General features: G+C 39.3%; 1 protein-coding gene across 5 annotated transcripts in view; it reads right to left on the reverse strand.

Moving 5' to 3' along the window:
- Positions 1 to 931: 931 nt before the first annotated feature.
- LOC129778305 (uncharacterized) overlaps positions 932 to 20,939 on the reverse strand; it is a 47,495-nt gene continuing 27,487 nt past the window's right edge. For 3 of the 5 annotated variants that reach the window (XM_055785121.1, XM_055785120.1, XM_055785118.1), the window contains exons 2-4: positions 17,110 to 17,337; positions 9,232 to 11,642; positions 932 to 1,756 (exon numbers count right to left, since the gene is read on the reverse strand). In XM_055785121.1, the coding sequence (XP_055641096.1) occupies positions 1,651 to 1,756; positions 9,232 to 11,642; positions 17,110 to 17,121 (2,529 nt within the window). In that variant the 5' untranslated portion in view covers positions 17,122 to 17,337 and the 3' untranslated portion in view covers positions 932 to 1,650. Of the gene's footprint in view, positions 1,757 to 9,231; positions 11,643 to 17,109; positions 17,386 to 20,939 lie in introns of all 5 variants that reach the window. The other 2 variants (XM_055785119.1, XM_055785122.1) reach the window with 1 other exon arrangement.

Raw genomic sequence — 20,939 nt, forward strand, 5'->3', positions numbered from 1 at the left:
AAAAAAAATATCGCAGGACTTTTTTGACAGCCTAATATTTAAAAATGGCAGTTCGTTAGGTTATGATAATAATTGTAACCTCACGTAGATTTTCCGCCATTCGTTTTTTCGTTTGTCTGTAGTAAATCGTATATGAACATGTCAAAAGTTGTACTAGATGCATCTGTAAGTCGTAATTCATCCAAACTAATTCGCAAGCAATTGTCTAGATTGTGTATAAGCTTCACTTTTGCATGTATATGGCAGTTAGGCACATCATATACCACCCAAAATATACAGCATCATAATATACGCTAGTTATACAATTTGATGTTTGCTGGGCAGACTTCGATTGGCTTCCAATGTTGAAAGAGCTTTACAATGCCGTTACCCAACAATATTTGACAGCTGAACAGAATTAGTGTGCTAATTGGTAACCTATAGTAAACCTTCTGGAAAAATGTTATTCGTCGAATAAGAAATAGCTTGACTTATTAGAGGGAAGAAGGAAGGAAGGATGTTCAATTAAAGAGACTTTAAAAAAATTAATTCTTAGTCTTGCAAAAGTCCCTTGGCAAAAACATTACATTTCCGTTATTCCTCTACACTCGCGCCTTGAAAAAGGCTAGACTCGTCCAGAAAACGATGTTCACAAGTCGAATATTCAAAGATTAAAGGTGACCTTAGAGGGATTGATATCGTATTGAACAAATACCATATGAATAAGCCATATCGAATGCAATCATATCAACTGCTTTAGAAAAAGAAACTTAAAGCTTGTTTTGATTAATCTGAATGGTTTGATTCATATTGATAGGTTGACAGGCGCTACGTTTACAGGTGATGTTCGATAGTTAATAAATAAAGTAATAATAAACTGTAAACGTGTGATAATAACCATAATCATCAGCGATTTTGATTCAAGTTTCTTTATTCAAATCTCGTCACTCCTGGAATCACAAAAGATGTTTCACTCCAAACAAGACTATAGTAACCTAACTCTATCGTTTATTCAAAGGTCTGTTATCTCAGTTACCTCAATGTCAGCTTGACGCCCCAAATTTGTGTGTGTGTGCAGTGACAAAATGTGCAATCTCGTTTTTTTTTTTACTGTAAACGGAACATTTGAATAAGTTATGAATTAAATAACAGTTCACATAATTTAAATAAAATCATAATAAATATCTGCGAGATTTCTCTATTTTGTCACTTCTTCGTTTCAATCTATATCTTCTCCGAAGCGATTGGTTCGCTAAGTGTTGGATTGTCTTGGATTGATTACTTTTCTAGGTTTGCAAGAATTGTCTTCTGCTTCGTGTGTCACGCTTCGCTCATTATCCGCGAACGACGTTATTTTATGCGATTACTATCTAAAGGCACTATTACATATTTATATAAATGGTACTGTCGAGAGCCTAACGTTAACACAATTTTGTTTTCCTCTTTACCCTCTTCCTAATCATCCTTTGGCATTTCAATTCAGTAGGGTGGTGGTGCTCAGGCACCAACTTCGCGAACCTCTACTGACGCGACGCGATCGTTTTGAAATCAGTTTTGCTTTGAGAATTAATAATCGCAATTTTAATATAAAATCTTTTGCTTCATTTTGGGGTCACTTCGGCTGCGACTTAAGTTTTTATCCTTTGCGACCGCTTTCGTTTACATTCACGGTTACGTTCGCTGATGACACACGAATCTCGCACAGTCATGCTGTCTGATGGCATCGGTAACCTCCGAGAGATGGTCAGTTAAAGTGGCTCCCAGCGTCGGATGCATCCTACAAAAAAGATGTAAATTAGTGTCGGTGTGTTTGGTATACATGACTAGCGGTGAAAAGCAGGGGTTATTTATCGGAACATGTCGTGCTGAGGGAACGATCATCGGTTTGCATAATTTGTTGCTCGAAATTTCCATGAAAATGAATGGGGGATGCTAAAACTGTACAAAAAATAATATTTTTTTAGTGATAGTTCTTATTTTTCATAAATGGCACTAACGTTCATAGAGGAACTTCGCCATCTCAACGTAGTATTACTTGCGTCATTTTTTTATTAAAACTAAGTTGAGATTTCTATACCAAATAACACGCCTTGAATGCATTCTGAGTGACAAGCTCTAGAATACGCGTGACTACAGTGCAAGTCGGAGGAAATTTATTTGACAAAAAATTCCCCTGGCCAGCATGGGAATCGAAACCAAACCACAATCCGTTCGAAATCGACTTTCTATCACATTAGCAAGGTCGATTATAATTTTAAAATTGTTGAAATTTTTAAGGAAAATTATTACTTGACCTTATTTCAATATTTTGAACTTGTAGTTCTCACCCTTACTTAACTATTTTTGACGTAGGATTTCGTTTTTCGAGAATATATTGAGGGGAAAAAACGAGTTTTATCAGATATATATTCCTCAACAAACAAAAAATGGTGGCTTTTCGTAGCCTGATTGGTTGCGTGTCCGCTACTAAGCGAACGGTCAAGAGCTCATAACTCAGGGCCCCTCAACTGACCATTTTAGTGTGTTATTCTAGCTACTATGTCCACGCAACAATAATCATGTGTCGGTAATCCCAGTCCCTTACCGCTCACATTTTCGGTCTGCTGCATCGGTAATTGGCACTATTAATCACGCAACAAAGGAAGCTTCATATCAACAGTCCCGCTGTGAACAGCCGATCTGTGAACATTCGAACAATAGCAATATTGTTACGCTGAAAAAGGCGACATGTGTTGTGCATCGATAGAATAGGAATTCTCTTGCGCCTAAACGGCTACTGTGTTATAGATAAAACAAATGTTTATCGATAGATAGCGATGCTCTTACGCCTCAAAATGGTAACTGTGTAATATACAACAAAAGTTATCTAGGATAAAAAATGTACACGAATGAATTCGGCTCTGTTACAGCTGAATTGCTAAATGAGCCTAATAAAATAAACTGTTGGGATAAAAAAAAACAGACAAAAAATAAATAGTTCTACAAGTTTTTGATATAGGACTATGTCTTTGATTTCTATATAGGGGGGTAACTCAACGAAAAATGTAACGTTTCATTAAGAGTTTTCAAACGCATATTACTCAAAATCGTTATCGCGACGTTATGTTGTGTTATATACCATTAGACAGGAAATTTATCCAGTTTTTTTTTGCTCAAGACATGAACAGTGAATATAGTAAAAAAGTTAACAATTTGACAATTCAAATGGATATGTTTTTTTTCTCGATTTTACTAGCCTCGTTTTCCCTCACAACGCAACGAGCAATCTTTTTACCTACAATTAGGCGTTAGCTCATAATGTTAATAGATGCGTATTATGAATTATTCTCGATTTACCGATAATAGGCCTTTATCATTTGTCGGAATCAATGGAGGGATGATTTAGGAATGATATTGAAGATGGTATTGGATGATTGCACTCTATACTCTCCAAAGATTTGACGAGAGCCTGGCTCAAAAGGTTAAACGTCGATAGAAAATTTATTATATTGAAGTTCAGGTTGTTGTCCAATCGATTCGTGCTCAATTCACGTTTAACGTGTAGGTCTTGCTACTAACAATTTATGGAATTATGGTCCAGGATGTCATTATATCAAGCATGTTTTTTGGTAATGTAAAAAAATGCCATCAATGAATTTAACCGGCTGATGATTTAGAAGTTCGAAAAGGTATACTCATGCATATGTTCATGACTTCCATTTGGTGTATCAAAAAAAAAAAACAAAAATACAGATTTTGAACAATGAAAAAACTCAATTCAAATGCAATTACTACACACAATCACAGTCCTATGCCAAGATCCCGTCCGTGCCTCTAGGTCCAGACCCATCAACTTTTTTAGTGAACCGATGTCAACCAATGATTTTTTACGTAATCTTGGATGTATTTCCAGTCATCGTACGTAGGATTTTTTCGAAATATTGATTTTTGACGAAATAGCGACATTTTTTTTGTAAAAAATGCGTGTTTGCCTTAAAAATCGAGACAAAAATATTCACCAAAATTTTATTTTCCAAAAAATCAAAAAAATAAATCCTACGTACGATGACAGGAAATTTGGTGGAGAGTCTGGGAAAAACTATTTTATCAAAATCGGATAGACCGTTTCGGAGGTGGAGCTCCCACCAGTTTGCAAAACTTAGTTTCGAGAAAAACGCGCTTTAAATTTTTGATCCGCGCTCCTCACGCAAAGGTTTAGGTCCACTAATTGGCTTGTAACTTTGGAACGGAGCATCGGAAAAACCTGGGATAAAAACTACAGTAAAGTAGAACTACAGTAAAGACAGTAGAGAGAACATTTTAGGCCAATTTTTTTTTAATTTTTCAAGTTTCCATAGTGTGCTACCCCCTTAAGAAATATTCTTTTACATGAACATTTCCATCCGTCACTAAATAAAACCACCGATTATCGAAAAGAGGCGAATGTACTTTTGAAAAAGAATCACTAACGGGTGACGTTCAGTTTAAAGTTTGAAAGACATTTTTTCGAAACATATAATTCTCGCGTAACTTTTGAAAAGGTCCAATGTAACATTTTCGCCAACTCGAGAAAAACGTAGTTGAAGACCCGAACATTATTTTGCGAATTGTCTTAAAAGCTATCAATCTTTATTACTGTTTTCACCACTAGCTGTCAAGAATAACTTCGTAAAACCAATCGTAACTATTGTTCCGTGATTTGAGATTAAGGTTGAAGCCTCGGAGCGAAAAATGTTACATTGGACGTTTTGACTGCCCGCGTTTGCACATTGGACATATTACGTTGCACTATCAAAATTAGAAACTGACTAATAAACAACAATCCAAATATCAGCATTTCGTTCTAAAGACTGATTATTATTGTTATCACTCGTTGAATTGCACTGAAATCGATAACAACACCTGTAAGAAACAAATTCCAAAACGACCGAAGTACGACTGCGAGTTGTTTTGACTGCTTTGTTACTTCGGACGTTTCGGCCTTCGGAGGAAAGTGGCGTCCGAAGTAACAGCCGGGTGCTTAAAATTCATTGGATATTTTTTGTATCGGCGACAAAAAGATGAAGAAGATAGATACGTGAACGATTGTTTTTGTAATACATTCAATGATTGAAAACTAATAGCGTGCATCCATTAACTCGATTTGTTTACATTTGTTACATAGGACCTTTTCAAAAGTTACGCGAGAATTATGTATCATGGTCGTGGGTGTGGGTACGGACTAACCTCCCTCGTCCCCCGTACACTACGCCACTGCATATGTCGATTGGGTTTGAATCTCGGATTGTAAAATGCCGAAGTCGATCTCGTTCGGGTTACAGAATGCAACATCGTGCTAATTTCAAACACGATCGGGTTCCGGAATGCATATTGTGGCAAACAGTCACCCTGTATTATCGACTCAATGGAAATGTGAATTGAACTCAGGTCGACATACAGTCCATATGATTGATCATAGCAGGCAATGCTCTGGTGGTCATGAAAAACCTTGATTCGCCTTTTTAAATTTTTTCGCTTTTTTACTGTCAAATAAAATAAAAACCAGTGATGTAAATCAAATTCATATTCTTTTTTAAGATCCAATCAATAAATAAAAAATAACAGATCACTTTTTACACAATATCGACGTAGAGGAACGTGACATCGAATATTTGGTTACCCGAAAAGTATTTGCTGATTCAAGGCTAATAAGACTAATTGGATTTGCTATTGAATTAGTTGGCAACAATTGTGTTAGTCCACAAAATTCTTAAAAAAACAGAAATAAATTGATTTTTTATTTCTTCCCGACATTTTTGTCCACTGCATCTACACACACCAAGATAAAAATTTATTCGTAAAATATTCCAACTTGAGAGTTGAAGCTGTAAAATAATGTACATCCCATCTTTATGCGTTCATTCTATCTATCTATCTATATATATAAAAATGGAGTGATGTCTGTCTGTCTGTCTGATTCTTATAGACTCGGAAACTACTGAACCGATCGACATGAAAATTGGTATGTAGGGGTTTTTGGGGCCGGGGAAGGTTTTCGTGATATTTTGAGACCCCTCCCCCCTCTCTAAGGGGGGGCTGCCATACAAATGGAACACAAATTTCTGCATTACTCGGAAATTAACCAAGCAAACGAAACCAAAGTTGGCATGTGAAAGTTTTAGGGTGCAATAAATATTTTTATGATGGTTAGACAGTCCTTCCCCCACTCAAAGGGGGGGCTGCCATACAAATGAAACACAAATTTATGCATTACTCGAGAATTAATCAAGCAAATGAAACCAAATTTGGCATGTGGAGGTTTTAGGATGCAATAAATGTTTATATGGTGATAAGATACTCCTTCCCCCTCTCTTAGAGGGGGCTGCCATACAAATGAAACACAATTTTTTGCATTACTCGGAAATTAATCAATCAAACGAAACCAAAGTTGGCATGTGAAAGTTTTAGGGTGCAATAAATGTTTCTATGATGGTTAGACAGTCCTTCCCCCACTCAAAGGGGGGGCTGCCATACAAATGAAACACAAATTTATGCATTACTCGAGAATTAATCAAGCAAATGAAACCAAATTTGGCATGTGGAGGTTTTAGGATGCAATAAATGTTTCTATGGTGATAAGATACTCCTTCCCCCTCTCTTAGAGGGGGCTGCCATACAAATGAAACACAATTTTTTGCATTACTCGGAAATTAATCAATCAAACGAAACCAAAGTTGGCATGTGAAAGTTTTAGGGTGCAATAAATGTTTCTATGATGGTTAGACAGTCTTTCCCCCACTCAAAGGGGGGGCTGTCGAGTTTTGCTAGAAGTACTAGGAATGTTACAGTAAAAGGTAATTTTAAAGGGTAGATTAGAGGATCAATCAATGAATAGTTCTGCGATTGGGCGGGACGAAGTTTGCCGGGTTAGCTAGTGTATAATGAAATTGTATTCAATTTGTAATGAAAAAAAAAATTATAGGAGGTTGTGTCCAAGATACGACCGCATCGTTGACGTAGAACTACGCTGTTATTTTATATAAGTCGCATGTTTATAACTTCGGATACTATTTTATAATTCTGTGAAATTTTAGAAATAACTGTTTGATAGAATGTCATGTCATCATGCTACATGTAATTTAGTATTGCCTCAGTGGAATCACACCTTTAGGCATCGTTCTCACAACGTTAACCAAGCGCCAAACAAGCGTTCTCCATAGCATGCATACAGAGCCATACATTGGTGGCTTGAAGCTACTAAGACTATAAACACTTCTCATCATTTTGCATTATTCTTCAAAGAAACGCTTCTGTCAATATTACTGGTCTCGAAAAAAGTTGCATTACTTTCTAATGCTCAAGATAAGCGCAACTGTCATCCTTAGTGGAGAAAGTTTTGCTACTGGCAAGCGAAACCAAATCACACACAAAATTGCAGAGCGAAATTTACTTACTTGGTGACTTAATAAACGAAATAAACTCTTTCTGTTAACAACTGTTAACATAACAACCCTGAAAAAAGTGGCATTTCCCCTTCGTTGCTCGTCGATAAGTTGTCCGTTATTGACAGCTCTGTTCGGGAAAGCACACAAATGGATAGAACAAATGTATGGAGAAATTGAAACAATTATAGTGTTATATATAGTTTATAGTTATCATGAATTTTAACCATTTACACACCAGGGGATCGTGATGTATAGCATATCAAACAAATCTTAGGGAATTTTCGATTCGTTTGGTATGTAAATCGCCAAAATCCGTTCGTGGCAACAATAATTATTAGCGTTAACTTTATTTCATTAAAACGTGACCTGTTTTCTAATTTGGCACCCTTAATGAAAGACGTATTTTTTTATCCCATTTATTTATTTATCAGGCTCATTAGCATTTTATCTGTAACAGAGCCGGGTTTTTATCGTGTACATGTACATATAATTATGTTTCTATAAATTGTAAATTACACAGTAGTAGAGTAGCCATTTAGGCGTTAGGTTTTCTGTTCCATTACATTATGGTAAATTACACTGTAGTAGCCATTTAGGCGTAAGGGTATTCTATCTGTTCTTCCATTGTTCAGCAGACCGGACAGCGGAGACAGTTGAAATCGATCATTGTTGGATTATTTATAGAACAGCAGCCCGATGTTTCTTGCAGAGCAGAGCAGTTGTATGGATGAATCGATCTTTGTTCCACCGTGGACCGATGATCTCCATAGATGATGATGGTTAAGTGGACGTAGTGATTCTATAACAACACAAAGATGGTTAATTGAGGGCCCTGAGTTTGAACTCACGATCGATCGCTTATTAAGCGAACGCGTAACCAAGTGGCTACGAAGACCCCCGTGAAAGTCGTAGTTCTACGTCAAAAACATGAATAACTTTTCCGTCAACCCCATAGCTTCCCATGTAAATCTCATGGTCGCATCCATATACTCATCCATCAACATCAACGTGAGAAAGATGAAAGATGACACTGTATGCACTCTGTATGCGCTCTTCAAACTGCAACAAATTGCATGTATGTTTTGGAAAACTTCATAAACAGTTCATCTTCTTCCCCGTTTACCTTCCTGTTACTTAACCGTGATTGTTTATGTGCAACTTCAATTGCAAAACGATGCCGTTGCAATTATGGGTTTTTGTTTTGTGCAGACATAATTTCGGGTGAAAAAAATCACGCAAACCGCTTTCACCTGTTTCGGCAAGCACAATGCGCACAAATCGTCATCGCCACCAGCAGGGAAATGGAATGGAATTTCTTAACGATTTTCGAGAGTCCTTCCATGCAAGCCATAAATCGTCGTATCTGGGCCTCCCAGGAAAGCAAAAAAAAAGCCATATTTTATCACGGCGAAAGCCTTTCGCGTACAACATCATCTACAATTAACATTCCCTTTGTGAACCCATCTCAGCATCATCGCGGTCGGTCAGCAAGTTGACCAATCGCAACGCAACCCAAGAGGAAACATTAAAAAACCATGTGGAATGAACTTGCGAATTTGCGAAAGTGATTCACCCCCTAGATGGGCATCGAGCACTAAGCATTGGTCAATGTGTGTATTTTATAAACCACAGCAGACGACATGCAAAGAAAATTGCGAAAAGAGAGAATGAGAAAAAGCAAAGCGAAGTGTACGCGAAAACCCGACATGAGAAAGTCGTGATGTATTGTAACAAAATAAAATTAAACGAGACGAGCGTTGCGTTAAAGGTAACGAGGGGGCAAACTCCTTGCGGCTCCATTCCATTACATCATATTATTTTGGTCAAAATTAACACGCGTCATACTTACATCTCCAGCATTGTGTGCATTTTTTTCTCCATGAGTACCACATCGTCGGCATCCTGCTGAACCATGACGAGACAGAAGGTTCTTTTGGCACAGGAAGGATTCTTCCAGTTGGTCTGCTTAAGCTGCTGCTCGAAACCAACCCGTGAGGGTCGCGAAAAGTCTCGCTCAACATTTTGCAGCGATTGCCCGGAGCTTTCGTCATACGCCGTCCCAATGGCACGCTTCCACCGGTTACGTAATTCTCCATTGTTGTCTATCAACTGAATGCCTCCGTCCGGAATTTCTTCGCTTTCTTCCGGTGATTTGAGGTCAATTATTTCTATCACGTCACCCTGGTCGTCAAATTTGTCGTTGCGATAAATGTCGTTATGATCGAAACTGACCGTTTCCGCGGATCGTTTGGAACGCTTGGATTTCTCCGCATGCTCTACGGGTTCCATGTGAGTGATGGCTGTTGATGGTACAACTAGAAAATATTTCTCCGGGTGCGTTTCGATGCCGTCCAGTGTTCGTTTGTGTTCCATATCGTCCAACTCGAAAACCAATTGTTCGCCAGATCTACGCAGCAGGTCCATGTCGAAGATTCGCCCAACAGCCACAGCCCCCAGGCCCAAAGCAGCGCCTCCAGCAAGCACTCCTAGAGCCGGCAAAACAATTGAATTTGTACCTGATGCCACCACCAAATCAGCTTTGTCCTTAGCTTCGCTAGGTCTTGGAATAAATCCCAGGTTCTTGGAGATTTTCTGACCGGCTTCGACCAGCGGATCGAGCACTGGTCTGGCGAACTGTTGCATGCTGTTGATTCCGCTTTGAAAACTATCCTTTACCTGTTCGGTGATCTTCAACCAGAAGGGACGCTCGGGTTTTACCCGACGGATGAATCCGTAGGTATAGGGATAGGTTGCTGGAATTTTAACCGGTTGGTACAACTCCTCGTAAGGATTTTTGATCGGATGCTTCACCGTTGGTTGGCTTTCATAGTAATCTTTTCCGAGCATGGCCGGTTCTATTGCAAACGGCGAATGGTCATTATGTTTGCTAATTTCAACGTTGATCACCTTCTTCGAAGACTTCGAGCCAGGCTTGTTTTGCGGTGGCACAGGTTTCGCAGGCTGTACTCCCAACTCTGGATGGGCATACTGTAAAACCGGCTTCCGAGCGTCATCTATTTCGCTATTAATTTGATTTGAACCGGGGACGGCGTACAGTTTCGATACTGGATATACCGGATTACCTGGGTTCTGTAGCATTCGACGTTGGATTTTCGGCTGTTCGGCAAAAATCTCTTTATTTGACGTACGTGCGGCATAGTAGTGTTTCTTGCTTTCCTGATCGTTAATTCTCCGGATGTACTCAAGCAGTTTAGCATTGGAAACTCGTCCATTGTCGGCACGTGAAAACGGTCCAAAATTTGACGGCATCCTTACCGGTTCTGGGCTACCAGCCTTCCCACCCGATCTCAGATTATCTTCCACGCTGAACGGACCGAAGCCTTTGGAGCTTTCATCATCATTCGGAAAATTATCGGCCGTAGTGAAGGGACCAATACTCCGTTGGCGATGTTTCGATTCACTCGAGGGAACCGCGAATATCAGCTGACCGTAAGTGTCCTCTGTGTTCTCCATTTTCTTCGGAATGTAACCTTTCTCGTACGGGACAAGCTCTCCGTTAATTACACGAGCGTTCCTCCAAGTCTGTCGTTTATCCGCTTCATCGTCGGGAACACGAATTCCATGCACCACCGGTATTCCATCCTCCCCAATCTCTTGCATTGCGCGTGGTTTCTTCTGTGTCTTCAGCGAAGGATTGTCCTTCATGAAGATTGCATCCGAACTAATCATCACCGGAGGAGGAACCTTCGTTGTAGCCATCGGATCAACAGGACGACTGCTTACCGCAATCCTAACCGGTCTTCGGTCGTTCTTGATTGAGCTTTCATCCTCGTAGTACCTCGCCGGTCGTTCAACTCTGTTCACATGTTCAAGGAAAGCATTGATTATATCGACTGACTCGGGATTATTGTCACTCGCAACACGATAACCTTGAGGATTTGAAGATTTGCCATTGCTGGTGCTCGGAGACATATCCCTAGGGTGACCGCTTTTATCGTCACGTTTTTTGACGATTATTTCTACCATCCGACCATTGTTGGAGCGAACGTTCAGTTTTTGTACCTTCTCCGGCTCCAAACTGCGACCAATTTTGAGCTCTGCCCGGGTGTAGGAAGGCCGCAGCATTCGCAATTTCGGTTCCGGCGGAAGCTGCGGCATAGTGTAGAATGACGACGACGAATCTGATTTCGTTGTCACCGTTACCGTTCCATTGCCAGTGGACTGGGCGTTGGAGGCTGTCGGTGAGCAGTTGGTCAGTAGCAGCAGCCAGAGGCCCAATGTGAGTAATGACGGATGCATCTGGGCGGAATGAGAAAAAAAAGCTGTGTTAAATTTCATTCACTATAATTGTGCGTCTGAAAGGTTTTGTATGTATGAGTCATCCATTCATCTGTGTGCTGGCACTTTCTGAAGATAAATAATTCTAACAGTAAGTTGGGTTCACAAAGGAAGAATACTAGGTATTCAAACAGGTTCATAAGGTGTTCTACGATGACAAGCATGACTCCCCAAGAGCTGCTGTCTTAGTAAATGCCAACATTAAATGCTTTCCTATTACAGAGTTCATTCAAAGGGACATCGTCGCAATCAGAGTGAAAGTTCCAACCGCCAAAGGGAGATCCGACATCGTTATTGCGTCGGCTTACTTTCCTGGCGACATTCCTGAGGTTCCCTCATGAGAGGTAGTGGCGTTTGTTAAGTACTGTAGGGAAATCAACAAGGACTTCATCATCGGATGTGATGCCAACGTTTATCACACAATGTGGACCGACATTAACTACCGAGGTGAGTGTCTTTAAAAATTTCTCTCGTCAAACAACATAGATATTGCTAACAAAGGAAATGAACCAATATTCATAAACGCAATCAGACAAGAAGTCTTAGACCTAACGCTGTGTAGCCCGGTTATTCTTGGCAAGATTCATAACTGGCACGTTTCCGAAGAGGCGTCTTTGTCTGATCATAGACACATTATTTTTGAATGGGATGGTGGCATGACAGTTCAGAGAGAACACCGAGATCCCAAAAAAAGCAACTAGGATCGGTATTCCCTTGAACTCGAGTCAAAAACTCTAAACTAAAAAAAAAGATCGATTCAGCAGCTTGAAACAGCTTCAAAAGAATTGTACGAAACGATAGTCTCTGCCTACAACAGAAATTGTCCACTAAGAAGAGTTTCTTCAATAAGAAACGTTCCATGGTGGAATAAAAGACTTGAACAGCTTCGCAAAACAGCACGGAAACTGTTCAACAGAGCAAAAATTACTTCGGACTGGTCTCAATACCAAAAGGCTCTAACTGAGTACAGCAGAGAACTGAGACGATCCAAACGAAAATCCTGGGTATATAACTGCGAAAGCATTGAAAATACTCCGATCGTTGCTAGACTCAATAAGACTCTGGCAAATGACCACTCGAACGGGCTAGGTTCCTTTAAAAAGGACGACGGTTCGTTTACAAAAACTCCCTCAGAAGTACTAGACTCACTGATGAAGACTTACTTCCCGGGATCTATATCTGTTCACTCGAATACAAATCCTGTCTATAATAGCGACACAAAAAGTTCCCGAAGGTACCTCACAAGACCTGAAAGTGCAAAGGATGTCGCTAACATAGTTGCTGGGTTAGTCCTCACGAGGGCCAGAGTAGTAAACGGAGGGAGATCCTTTCTACCTTACAAATCTGCAGGTGCAGATGGGATTTTTTCAGCCCTGATTCAAAATGGAGAATGAAAACTAATTCCATCTCTTATCGAGATTTTTAAGGCAAGTCTGATACTGGAGCACATTCCTACGATATGGAGACTTGTTAAAGTAGTTTTCATTCCGAAAACAGCGAAACGTGACAAATCACCGCCAAATTCAGACCAATTAGTTTATCATCAATATTGCTGAAAAATATGGAAACCTTTCGTTGCAAGGTTGCCCACAAGGACGGGTTCTATCACCTCTCCTTCGGTCACTTGTAGTTGACGACCTTCTGATAAGTTTAGAGGTAAAATGATTCGAGGTTCTGGGATTTACCGATGATCTAGTCATAATGGTACGTGGCAAGTTCGATGACGTATTATCGAGCAGAATGCAATTGCCCTTAACTTCACACCATCTTTGTGTATCACAGAAGGTCTGACAATAATTCCCTCAAAAACAACAATTATTCCTTTCACCAAAAAGAAAAAACTGCATCTTCAGTCTTTACATCTTGGGAGAGAGGAAATAAAAAGCATTGCTTCAGTGAAATATCTAGGTGTTATCTTAGATGCTAAACTAAACTGGAACACGCACTTAGATTCAATAATTAGCAAGGCCAACCTATGGGTATGCTCTAAAATGAACGGAAGAACATGGGGCCTTAAACCAAAAATGGTTATGTGGGTCTGCACTGCAATTGTGCGGCCTTGGATAACCTATGCCTCACTTGTATGGTGGCCAAAGACTAAGGAGACTGTAGCTGCAAAAAAGCTAGACAAACTCCAACGACTAGCATGTGTTGCAATTACTGGAGCAATGCGAAGCACTCCTTCAAAGGCATTGGAGGCTATCCTTCACCTGGTACCTTTGAACCAATATGTTCAGGTAGAGGCCAAAAAAAGCGCTCTAAAGCTTAAAAGATGAAAAAAAATACTAGACGGGGACAATACTGGTCACTTGAGTATCCTGAATCACTTACCCAGTGGACCAGCCTCAGAGATGAACTAAGTTGGATGGATGGAACCAAGGACCAATTATGACATTCCATACATAGTGATCGAACATTCTCGTTCAGTATGGGATAAAGGTGGCCCCAACGTTTGGAATGGTTCAATCATGTTCTTCACTGATGGGTCGAAAATGGGAATCAGAACAGATGCCAGAGTGTATGGTCCCAGAACAAAAATGGCTATGGGAAACTGGCCAACAGTTTTTCAGGCAGAAATATATAATAATAGAATAATAGAATGTTTAAATGTCTGCCTCAAAAGAAAATATAGACATGCTAACATCTGCATATTCTCAGACAGTCGAGGGGCACTTAAAGCTCTAAATGCTTTTGAATGCTCTTCAAAAATTGTCTGGGAATGCATTTCCTTTTTACGGCAATTAAGTCAGATAAGTTCTCTACAATTGTACTGGATTCCTGGCCATTGCGGTATAGAGGGCAACGAGCGAGCAGATGAACTTGCCATTCTGTGGACTTTCTGACTGTGTGTTGAAAAGTGAGCTGAATAAATGGGAAGACTGGGAAGTGACAGCCAATTGGATGGCTTTAAAACTTAAACAGGCGAAAACATGTATTACGCCGAGTATTAAAATTACTCAACAGCTGCTAAGCCTTAGGTTAGCTGCAATGATTGTGACGGTTTATCAAGTCATTTATCATTACTACTCATAAAATTTGATTCGCAGTTGCGCAATATATTCCTTGTTCACATTTCTTGGAATAAACTTCAAAACCTGAAGGTAAGTTTAATGAAATGCGCTAGACAACAATGCCAAATAGAATAAACATTGAATAAGCTATCAAACTTTGTTCAGATATGAATTATGAGTTTAAGTTTCCTCCGATATGATTTTGAAGACATTTTATCGTAACATGTGAAGACATTTGAAAAAATCACCTGGCATCCCTGCCCAGAGTGACAATTTTTCCCGGTCTACTACTGACAGTTGGACGAAATGTTGATTTTCATACGATGATTTTCGAAGCGAAACCGAAATGGCGTTTTTTTTTACGCACGAACATTTAGAGGAAAGGAGTCTTGTTTCGTGACTGAGCACTGTTATTTGTGTAGGGGAAATCATCAAATTCTAGCGCCCGTTTTGTCTTCGCTCGTTCTAAGCAAAACATAAAATCGACAGCGCGTCTCCTTATGAACCGTATACGCTTGTGTGAAGAAAAATATTTCAACAGATCCAGATTTAAGCGCGCGGTATAGAAAAAATTCAGCGTAAAACTCAGCGCAAAACTGAGCGCAAAAACGGCACTGACAACAAAACATTTCATCTGTGTTTCGGAGCGTGCTCATTCGCCAGGGCGCATGTGTGCACAAGGAGTGGGAGCTCCACTGAATACAAAAATCTTGTTACACATCAGCACCGGGTTTCATTCCGAAGACTGCCCGGGAAGCTGACAAGACCGATAAGGGCTACGAATACAGTGTTGTGTGCGAATGTCGGGTGGATTATCGGATTCACTCGAGTTCCGCAGGGGGCTTCTTCAAGGTGATGGTTTCTCTCGCGTGTTGTTCAACATTGCGCTAGATCCGGATCCGAGCACGACAGGACCCGTTTGAATAGTAGTTTAGTGATCGACGGCGATGAGTTCGAGGTAGTGAACCAATTTGTCTACCTTGGCTCAATGGTAACGTCTGACACGTCTGACGTCTGATCCGGAGACGCATTATCAATGGGAGTCGTACCTACTATGGTTTCCAAAAACATTGGAGATCAAACAGACTTAGCAAACGTGCGAAATGTTCGCTGTACAAAAGGCTCATAATACCGGCTGTCCTCTACGGGCACGAAACGTGGACAATACTCGAAGACGACCGGCGAGCACACTTCTTAACCCACATCGTTGAAAGACTCCATCTTCGGCGGTGTACAGAAGGACGGCGTATGGAGACGAAGAATGAACCGCGAACTCACGCAATTCACCGGCGATCCCAGTGTAAAACTTTTAAACTGAAGCGAAATGATGAATAAACTGGTAGATAAAAGCAGTGCGAAGTTTTTCGAGTTAAGCTACGGGTCGAGGTTCACTACAACTACATGTCCCAGAAAATAAAACCATCATTATTCATCTCCAATAATACCTAGCTTCCGAACTTCTTGCAGATCTTGAAGAAATGAATCACCTTTGATCATCCTTAGTTCCTTTTATTTTTGCAGTGAACATTAATTGACAGTAAGGCATCCCCAAATGCGATGAGTGATAGTACAGTGCAAAGAAAGGAAGGAATGATGATGTAACTTATAGTGAAGTTCAGATAAAAAAGTATTATTACAATAACAATAAAGAGAGTGCTGAGTGAGTGTTTCGAAAAGGTCATGTTTACGTTGGAACGTGCTTTGAATGTTTCTATTTCTATCATACAAAAAAAAAGTTAAATAGGTTTAAAGCACATTGCTCAATCTAGAAAGTTTCACAACCATCTGAAGTGTGTTCGATTGATAATAATCATTCCCTTCTTTCCCTTTCACTAAAATCAACCGGGTAACTATTTCTATGAAGTCACTTCTTGCTGCAGAGTAAGTTCATTCATATTTGTTTTAACGAAGCCCGAAGAGCGATTGTTGATTTCCTGAACCATTCTGTTCACGCACAACTCTAACAATTCGCCTATTTTTTTTGGTTTTTTCCCTTCAAACATCTTTCGAATGAGTCAGTCTGAACTGTCGTTAGCTTACATTTTTTTTTCGCATTCCGTTTTTATTGTTTACTTTCCAGTGCTTCGCAGAAACGAAAAGCTAGGAAAGCAAACGAACAAAAGGGGGTCATAAATCAATCGGGTATTACGGCATCGGAAACACAATGTGTGATCTCCCCGCTGGCCATTTTGGTCACTGTGTTACAGCCACCCGGCCGAGGCTTACAACGTAATAATAATTTGGAACTCGCCGTGTTTTGTAATATGTGTTTTGCGTTTTTCGTTCGCATGCTTCGTGTTTTCGTTCCCATGGAAATTAGTGACTCTGGTATTGGAATATTTCTTGAGAAGAAGGAGAAACACACGACGAGAGATGACTGTTTTACTTCGGTTAGATTAACGAATCAACTTACTTACCTTTGAGTTCATGATTGTCCCGATTCTAGCGGCGTTTTCGAAAGTGCGTTTACATGTGCAGCTGCTCCTCCACACGTCAGGATTTGCCTTCGCTTGGCCTGCCTTCGCTCACTTCCTCACAATCCGACTGTGGGTGTGTGGGTGGGTGTATTGTGGGACCTACAATCGCTTCCTCGCGCAAAATTGTTCACTCACTTATTGCCGGCTAATGGTCATCTTGTGCTTAATCTACAAACGAGAGATCGGAAGAGACAAAAACACACAAAAGAGACAAATCTTTGCCTTCGATTAAACTGTTTTTTTTTTCGTGTTTAAGATGAAAATAGTACTTGCTATGTATCGGTTTTGAATAGTTTGAAGCGTGTGAAGCATTAGTTTTACCCTGTGTTTCAATCAAGAAGCAATAAAAAAAAGCGCTAGCGTGATTTACAAATGAGCTGAATTCAATACGATTGGAAGTGGTTGAGTGTGTTTTTTTTCGGTCATCAAGAGTGGTTTTACTTTTTCCTACACTGGTCAGTTTTCATTTCCATCGAAATGAGCCGGAATGAATACAAATTAATTGCATAGGAATGTGTTCCAGGCGTTAAGTGGATTTTTGGACGCAATAAATTTAAACTGTGTAAATCAAATCTGTTTATCATTATATCTCGATGGATTACTTTCGCTGGCTGGAAAGACACTTTGATTGGGAAAGAGGGGTATATATGTTGGAGTACATTATTGTTATATGACCTAAGAAAACCGCAAACATTTGTGAAGGGAAATCCATAATTTTATTTGATAAATGCCTTTCGACATGGCCGACACGGTCTGAGGGCGCGGTGGTCTTTCAAGTCTTTGCAACACTTTCTAAAGCACGTGCGAGTTATTGTTAGCTAATGTTAACAAATAAAGTCATGATTCCAATTTCATATCGTTATCTGAACACAACTCAAGATGTTCACTTGACCGTCACAGAGTAATGTTAGTTGCCAACTTTTATGAATTAAGAGTAAGGTCGCGTTTTGAATGATCGATCCTGTTGCAGTAAAAACATAAAGCGCAATGCAATTTAGCCGGGTGTGCACCGCAATAAATTGAGCGGGAACAAAACACAATCGACGAAGCAGCAGATCAATCCCACTTATAACAGTTCAACACTTTATCTTTGTAGTTTCCGCGGTGAACTCTGGGGGACGTTCTGATTTATTATGTGGTTATGCATTGAAGAAGGAAATGTGGACGATTTCCACGTAATTATAGTGTTTTTTCGTCCATCAGCTTGATGGGTATTCCATTCCATGTTCTGCTATTTCGTGAAGTGAAAGCACGGTCTAAGTAGATCGCAATTTGTGGATTGTCAATTGGGTTTCAATGTGCATTCATGCTCTCGGAAAGATAAAAGCAGAAAATATTCTGTCGGGGTTCGGTCAAAACGAACTAAGCGCCAAAAAACACTTTTTTAGATACAAAGCGGACTCGATTATCTACAGTCTCGGAATTTTTTTTTACTGTAAATAAACAAATCCTGTATATAATCGAGTCAAATTTTTTTTTCTATTCGTTTTTTGTGCATATATTTTTTTTTCTTTTAATATGAAAGAAGAATTTAATTTTTGATTCATCCTCTTAAAGTCAGAAAACCCCTTTCTCACATAAAAAATAAACTTATCCCTAATCTTTCAGGAGTGACAGACGATCATATTCTGTCGAATGTTCGAATTTCAACAATGACAGTTTTTTTTTGTTTCGGACTTTGTTGCCTCAAATATGCTCTACATTGAAAAATACGCTACGGACGACAATTCTGTTAGTTCCATTTGAAAGATGAGAACATTTAGTAGAGGATATAGTAGTGGAACATCTAAATTAGTGGATTTAAACAACATTTTGGACGTGGAAACTTAAAAGTTAGTAATTTTTAATGTTATTATTTTTATTATTTTCATCCTAAACATTCATATCAAACTTGATTGTTTCTACAAATTAAATTAATATTGCTCTACAATTCATTCTTTGACACCCCGCTTCTATCTTTCTTAATTTCGATGCAATATCGATATATACAATTCCTGGTGAAAATTCAAGCAAAATCTTCAAAAATCACGATGTTTACCCCACTGTCTATATAATAGCCAATTAAATTTCACCTTAACGTTGACGTCTAATTTGAAACGTAAAAATTTTTTTTTCAATCTGTGTATAATCGAGTCCAAAATTGTGTATAATCGAGTCCAAAATTGTATATAATCGAATTCACAACAATAGAACCACTAATTTTTCCTGAGTTTTCAGAGATATGTAAGAAGTCGGTTGAATTGAAGTATATAGTGTAGGACATAATAACTATCTTCATTCATAAGACTGGCCATTTGAACTTTATTGTTGTGTTCAGGCGCGAAATATTCAAAAAACTGAAATTCCAGTGTTTCATGACTATAGAACCAGATGGAACAACTCTCGCTCATTTACAACATTAATGTCAATTTCACATGAATTACAATAAGTTTCTAATTCGTAGATCATCGTAGATCATGTTGTAGTATGTATCTCGTTCTACGCAGAGTATACTGCTCGTTTAACCTCTTCAAATCACTCATACTGCTTTTTTTTTTTTTATCTTCGCTTATTTTTCGTCGGCCTATTTCCGCCACTTTAGTGCCAATCGCCGACATCAGGGAGGCGACTCCACCTGTTCCTACCTATCAGACTCAACAACTCATGAGCCGGGCCAACTTCTTTTACTTCCGCTCCGAAGGAAGACGTAACCAGAGATTTTTCGCCTCAGAAAATCCCAACGACGCCAGCTGGGATTGAACCCAGGCCGATCGGATTGTGAGGCTGTTACGCTAACCATACAACCACTGGCGCCGTCGACTCATACTGCTTGTAAACTGAAAATAATATTCGTACGAATACTCCTCAAAAGTTTTTGACAGGTTTTTGATCTGGTAAACAAGCTGACCGGTCCAGAATCTGAAGCCCCTATTCATTAAACTATGCCATGACCTACCGAATTTTATAAATTGATGCCAAATTACCCAATTATCACATTGTATTGATGCAAACACAGCAGTAAATAATTCTGAAGTACTTCGTTGCACTTCTGACTGTTCATTCGTTTTGACGGTAAGTAATCTAAACCATGCCTTTTTCAGGAAATTCTCCCCAAACAAAAAAAAAATCCCATCTCCAAAGCTGCGGGTCCAAAAACTAATGTGGAAGCTTATCCCATGGGTTTTACTATTTCAAGCGAACTTCTCAGATGAAAAGAAATTGAATTTGAATAGAATTTTTTCATACTGGAAGGATTGACGGAACGTGTCATTCCATTTTTGAACTCGTAACTTTGCAGGCGGCAGTTGATGATTTTAGGAGACTATTTCAAAAAGGCCTGGTTCAGATAGCTTTTATTAACATGAATGAACAGTCAGAAGTGCAACGCAGTACTTCAGAATCATTTACTGCTATTTTTGCAGATTATGAACTGGTCAGCTTGTTTACCAGATCAAAACTGTGTCAAGAACTTATGAGGAGTATTGGTACGAATAGTAGATGCAGCTTACAAGCAGTATGAGTGATTTGAAGAGCTTAAACGAGCAGTATCCTCTTCGTAGACCGAAATACACACACTACAACATGGCACAACTTGGTCGAAACCACCCAGAATGGGTTATTTGAACTGATTGAGAACTAAAGATGATCTACGAATTAGAAACTTATTGTAATTCATGTGAAATTAACATTAATTTTGTAAATTAATGTTAACTAATTTTGTAAAGGAGTGAGAGTTTTTCCATCTGGTTCTATAGTTGTGAAACACTGGAATTTTAGTTTTTTGAATATTT

The sequence above is a fragment of the Toxorhynchites rutilus genome, chromosome 3, assembly GCF_029784135.1.
Source record: "Toxorhynchites rutilus septentrionalis strain SRP chromosome 3, ASM2978413v1, whole genome shotgun sequence".
Taxonomy (NCBI): domain Eukaryota; kingdom Metazoa; phylum Arthropoda; class Insecta; order Diptera; family Culicidae; genus Toxorhynchites; species Toxorhynchites rutilus.